At 42.0% G+C, this 5,994-nt stretch overlaps 2 protein-coding genes across 2 annotated transcripts; both read right to left on the bottom strand.

The window, feature by feature from the left end:
* Positions 1–1,063: 1,063 nt before the first annotated feature.
* Positions 1,064–5,525, bottom strand: CSUI_009582 (activating signal cointegrator 1 complex subunit; the record flags this gene model as incomplete). Its single annotated transcript, XM_068069696.1, has 5 exons — positions 4,431–5,525; positions 3,653–3,829; positions 3,432–3,497; positions 2,188–2,414; positions 1,064–1,597 (listed from the first exon to the last, which is right to left on the bottom strand). Coding segments are annotated over exons 1-5 (1,641 nt in total), but the record flags the coding sequence as incomplete, so codon positions are not given.
* A 224-nt stretch (positions 5,526–5,749) lies between these two features.
* CSUI_009583 (uncharacterized protein) lies at positions 5,750–5,990 on the bottom strand (the record flags this gene model as incomplete). Its single annotated transcript, XM_068069697.1, has 1 exon — positions 5,750–5,990. A coding segment is annotated over one exon (162 nt), but the record flags the coding sequence as incomplete, so codon positions are not given.
* Between the last annotated feature and the right edge of the window lie 4 nt (positions 5,991–5,994).

A 5,994-nucleotide genomic window follows, 5' to 3' on the forward strand; every position in this document is an offset into this window, starting at 1 on the left:
TTCTTTTCTTTTCTTTCTTTTCCATGAATTGTTTCACTTCTTGAGTTACATTAGAGAACATCTGGAGAATGTCTGTAGGCATTGAGTTCTTCCGTCTCAAGATCGGTTACTTTTACCATTCATAAGATTCTCTATCATATCATTCGTTTTCTTGTTTACAGGTGTATGTCCTCTCCCTTTCCCCGCCCTCATCATTCACTAGTCATTCCTCTCTCTTCTTTCATTCACAGCCACTGCATCCAAGACAGATGAAGACGAAAATGAGATACCCCAAAACAGCTTCAAAACTCCAAATCTTCGACTCCTACCTACAGGTGAGACTATTTCCAACGCCTCCTTTCATCTAGATCCAATAGGACTGACTACTACGACCACTACTATTACTACTACTACTGGTAGTCGTGAGTAAGAGGAGTATCCTGTTGGCTAGTGCTCGTCAATCATGCGGTCATACTAAAGACTCCGAGGACTACTACCACTCCTAGGATCAATACGACTCCTTACCACTCGTAATAGCTATAGTAGCAGCTATACTAGTTATGGTAGCAACAGTATGAGGCTAACAGGAGTAGTAGTAGTAGTAGGAAGAGCTATAGTCGTCGCGTAGTAGTAGTATAGTAGTAATAGTGATAGTAATAGTATGAGGCCAGTAGGAGTAGTAATAGTAGTAGTAGTAGTAGGAATAGTAGTGATAGGGGTCGTAGCCACACTCATGTTAAGGGTGTGACGAAGAGATAGACAGGATGAGCGCCTTAACGAATATAGATCATTGCGTAAAGAGAGGAGTCTCGATTACCCCGACTACTAGCACTAATCCTACTACTACGACTACTAATCCTAATACTACTAATCCTAATACTATTACTACTACTATTACTATTACTACTCATAGTACTAGTAAGAGTCTGAAGAAAAGAGAGTTTTGACTCTGATGGAAGAGAGGAAAAGTTACGAGTACTACTCCACCTAGGAATGATAGTGGTGTTATGTCACTGATAGGCGCCAATACAGACCTTTGCATGAAGAGGCGTGGAAGAAGAGAAAGACCTCCCTTCAGACTCACCTTACGGGCATTTGCTTGAACTCGTCTACCTCAGAGAGAAGCCGAACAAGATCCACAAAAGTAAGATATCTTCCTCTACTTCCTCTTTCACAAGAGTGGCCTCCTAGAGCAGACTGATCATCCTGCTCTCCTTGCCGAGGGTTTAAAGCATCAGAAAGCTTCTTAGCTGTACGTGGAGAGATATAGTTCATGCATGCGATACGACCAAGAGGTGTACTTTCCAGGATAGGTTCTAAGAGACCTCCTTCATCTCCTATGGATCCACCTTTCATCTTCATTGTCCCCATATCTTCTTCCTTTTCTTGTTCTTTCTCTGTGATTTCTTCTGGAGTCGGCATGCGTAACTTCAGAGCATCCGCTGCCAGCAGTTCATCGAGAGCTGTACATACAGCTGAATCGACAAAGGCAGCTATTGCAGCTCTCCGGCTAGAAGATGATGTAGACGAAGAAGAAGATGAACGAAGTTGTGAGGAAGATGCCATATCTTGGATCATAAGAGAAGGATCATAGTAAGAAGGATTTGAAGTCAATCGTCTGAAAAGAAAGAAAATAAGAAAAGACCAAACATAGGAATGAAAACTTCACACTCTCTCCCCTCCATAGATCACATGCTCGAAACACCTCTAGAGAGGGGTGGAGGGGAGCGAGATACATGTCGAGAAAAATCTGGACTTCTATCTATCGTCAATTTGTCTATCTGTCTTTGGTCTATCTCTCTTTAATCTGTAGTCTATCTGTCTATGTGTAGGCGTTTCAAGAAAGCGAGGTGTGCTTGTGTGAGAGCGGATATTCTTCAAAAGAGGAAAGAAAATTCCCTGCCTCCCTTGAGAAACATCGAGCGACTGAATGAACGAAGCAACCCTTGGCCTGGCAGATATACACCTCTACATAGAAAGAGATCATAGGACTCATATCAACTCATGCAGCTTCATACATATATGCGGGCATCTAGAGATGTATAGATATGTATCATGTACAGCACGCTTATGTAATAATATTAATAGAGTAGTAGTAGTGGTAGGAGTTCTAGTAGGAGTTGTGGGGCACGGTGTTTGTAGATAGGCCTGGGCATTTCATCCAAGAGCTTAGGAGGTTATGAGAAGCATAGAGTCTCCTCTTTTTACCTGAAGAAATAGGTCCATGTAAGATACTCGATCGCTTGCTCTTTAGTGTGAATAGTTCCATTCACAATTTCCGCATTGAGGTGTTCGGAAAGGACCGAGAGGAGACAAGACTCAACAGGAAAAGGCTGATAAAGAAATCTCTTGTAGAAATTCTTCTTCACTTGCTGGGTCAGAATCACCGCGACAGCTTGAGTGTCGTATTGAGGTCGGCCTGCTCGTCCGATCATCTTAGAAGAAACAGAGACAGGGAGACAGAGACAGGGAGACAGAGAGAGAAAAGCATAAAGACAACCGCAAACCGCAGGAAGACATCACTGCATGTATCTAGATCTGGAGATATACAGTTTATACATACATGGGCAAAGAGCGGCAGATACATGGTAAGGGAAAGATGTAGATAGATACGGAGGGTGTCTACGAATGAATCTACATGAGAAAGAGATTAGAGGGCAGCTTAAACATATGTAGGTGTATACGTATATACCTGGAGGAGACTAGGGAAGATTGTATATGCAGAAGTATATGTATAGATGTATATATGTATGTATATATCTCTGTACAGATTCGTAGATACGTCGGGCATGGCGAGAGAAACAGACATGTGAGTCTTTCTATTCACTATTAGAGAGAGAAATGAAGTGCATGCAGAGAGAGAGAGATAGATAGAGATATACAGGGATATGCATAGAGACATCTGTTTACGTCTCGAGACGTGATACATCGATATCCTGGGAATAGGAACAGTTCTGAAGAAGATGAAGCAAAGAAAAGACTTCGATAAACAGAAGAAGAAAAAAAAGAAAAGAGAGAGAGAGAGACAAGGCCTATAGCACTTGGCCTTAAACAGACTGGCAGAGAAGATAGAAACAAGACACACATACATACACATCCATAGATACATATATATATCTATATATATGTGTATATATACATGTATTTGGATATCAATATAGAGATATACACATACCTATTACTCGGTCTCTTTACCTCTCGCTATCTACGATGGTGTCTCTCTTTGTATTTGGATTAGCTAGAGATATGCTGCATGCATGCACACACTCCTTGTCATACCTCAGTCTACAGGCAGCTACAGACTTAGATCCATACAGACTTATACAGACATATCTATATTCAAGCAATCTATCAATCTATCTATATGAGAGAAAAGAATCTGGGTCTGAAGACTAGAGAGAAGAAAGGCAGAAAAGTCAATCGAGAGAATGCTCTTTGCCTCTTCAGCCTACCTGGAGAAGATCTGTTATGCAAAAGTCTACATAACGCTTTGTCTCCGCATCGTAAAACTCTGTTCCCTAAAGAGAAAGAAAGAAAGAAAAGAAGAAGAAGAGAGAAAGATGAAAAGACACAGACGAAAGAACTTTCCTTTGCTCTCTTATTTCTTTCTTTCTTATCTCTTTCTCCCTCTTTCTTTTCTCTTATGTGTCGTTATATCTTGTATCTTTCTTACTTTGACGATAACTAGCCGGGCGGGGAGGTTCATTCCCCAGGCCAGGGTGGCTGTGGCTACGAGGACTCGAACAAAGCCCTGCTCGAAGAGGTAGGCAGAGACAGCTCGATCATGAGGCGAAAGACCTGCATGGTGGATTGCGACGCCATGCTGAAGGGTCGTATGCAAAGACGGATCCTACACAGCAGCCAAGAAAGGAGATACACAACACACACTGCATGAGACAGGAGAGGGGGAAGAAAGCGAAAATACGGAAAAAGAAAGAGCAGAAGGAAAGAGAAGAGAGAAAAGAGAAAGTAGCGGAGAAAGAGAAGAGAAGAGACAAGAGACAAGGGGCCTGTCGACGTCGGATGCCTAGGAAGAAGACTATCAAAGTAAGAATAAGAATAAGAAGAAGATAGAAAAGGAAGAGAAGAAGAGAGAAGAGAGAGTAAGGGCAAAGAGGCCAAGGTGAAGATGAAGAGAAGGAAGAGGATAGCTTCGTGCATGGGCATGATGGAGCAAACATAGATATTCACCTACTGTACGAATACGAGGATGGAATAGAAGAGAGACACATACACGCAGACATACACAGGTAAGGCATATACACTGCCTATGGATATGTCTAGTAAATTCATCTCCATGTCAATGTATACATGACTACGCGTGCATGCACACGTATATGCCTGTGTATGCGCTTCTTGTATAGAGAGAGACTAACGCGAGAAGCATGAGAGAGAGACAAGTGTGCATAGCATTCTTCTTCAGCACCCCCAGCCACACCCTCTTTATTCACCTGTACAGAGTGGATGATCTGCAGAAACTCCTCTCTTTCATGTTCTCGTACATCGAGAAAGAAGTTGCCATTCTGGAAATGGTCACTATGAACTCCCGCTTCGCTACTATGCTGCTGGGTATGAAGCAAAGCAATTAATTCATTGGCTGTCCGGCGTGTCTGTCTACGAGAGGCAACGAACACAAGCGATGGCTTCAAAGCTGTCTGCGAGAAGACTCGAATTCTTCTGCTCTTCAAAGATACCGAGGAAGAGAAAGAAGAGGAAGAAGAAAACTGGCTAGAATAGACACCTTCTTCTTCTTCTTCTTCGTCTTTTGGTTTGTGTGAGCCGATGGCCGGAGAAGAAGAAGAAGAGAGGACGCTTTTCTTATTCGGATCAGGGTGGCTATCGTGACTTTGATACACAGGAGCTGTAGAGGACGGGACATAGAGCTGATCTGGATGTGTCTCTTCTTCTGCGGACGTTGTCTTGTCATTCTTATCTTGTGAGATTTTAGACGGAGAAATGGAAGAGGGAGAAGCATGCGTAACAAGGGCATCGAAGACGGGCTTGTTCATCGCATTCATACGAGGACAATAGTGCTTCTGAGGAAAACCTGGGAAACGACAAGATAAGTAAAGAAGAAGCACCAACTGCATGCATGCATGCAAAAAGAAAAGAAGGAAAAGGATCCTAGGAAAAGAAGGAAAAAGAAGTTACTGCAGAAGGGAGAACAGAGAAAGAGATAGAAGGAGAAAGAAAGAGAAAGAGAAGAAAAGGAAATAGTACAAGAGTGTGTGTATGGAGGAGAGAGATAGAGTCATAGATGAGTTAGTTGATAAGCTCTTCGAAACAATGCGAGCATTCAGAACACTCAGGTGTATGTACACATGGAGAGAGACACACATACACCAAGAGCTATACAGATAAAGGTACGAGGAGGAAAGAAGTTCTCAAAGAAAAGAAAAGCCTTTTAACAAGCCATCATCCTACCTAACATAATCCTTTCCTGTCATGCAAGGACCAAGGCTATATACATATACACGTATGTACATATACATATATACAGGCAGATAGATAGGTATACATGTATTCTTCGAAGGCCTAGCGTCAGAAAGCAGCAGGGAAGGCTGTATATACACCTCAACTGCCGTATGAGAATTGCAGACAGAATGAATGAATAAAGAAAGAAAGCAAATGGATGAAAATTTTCTTTCTCTTCTGATGTGTTTTGCTATTCATCTTCTAAAGAAAGAAAGCGAGAAGAAAGGAAGGAAAGGGAGAGGAGTTTCTCTTCCTTATCGCGAAGGAGGCTTAAAGTACAGTCTCAAAACATACATATCGCTTTTTTACCTCTCCTATACGCATGCAAGAGTGTCTTTACGAACGAATAGAGAAAGAGGAAGAGAGGCCAGTTCATGTATCAATGGAGAATAGGTCAGACATACTCATACGTAGAAGACAGAGATGAGAGAAGGAAAGACACGGAGGCGTCACACACATACACAAGCTATGGATGTGATATACATAGATATAGATGGATATACATAGAGAGATAGATACACATAGATAGATAGATAGATA

The sequence above is a fragment of the Cystoisospora suis genome, assembly GCF_002600585.1.
Source record: "Cystoisospora suis strain Wien I chromosome Unknown contig_5793, whole genome shotgun sequence".
NCBI classification, from domain to species: Eukaryota; Apicomplexa; class Conoidasida; order Eucoccidiorida; family Sarcocystidae; genus Cystoisospora; species Cystoisospora suis.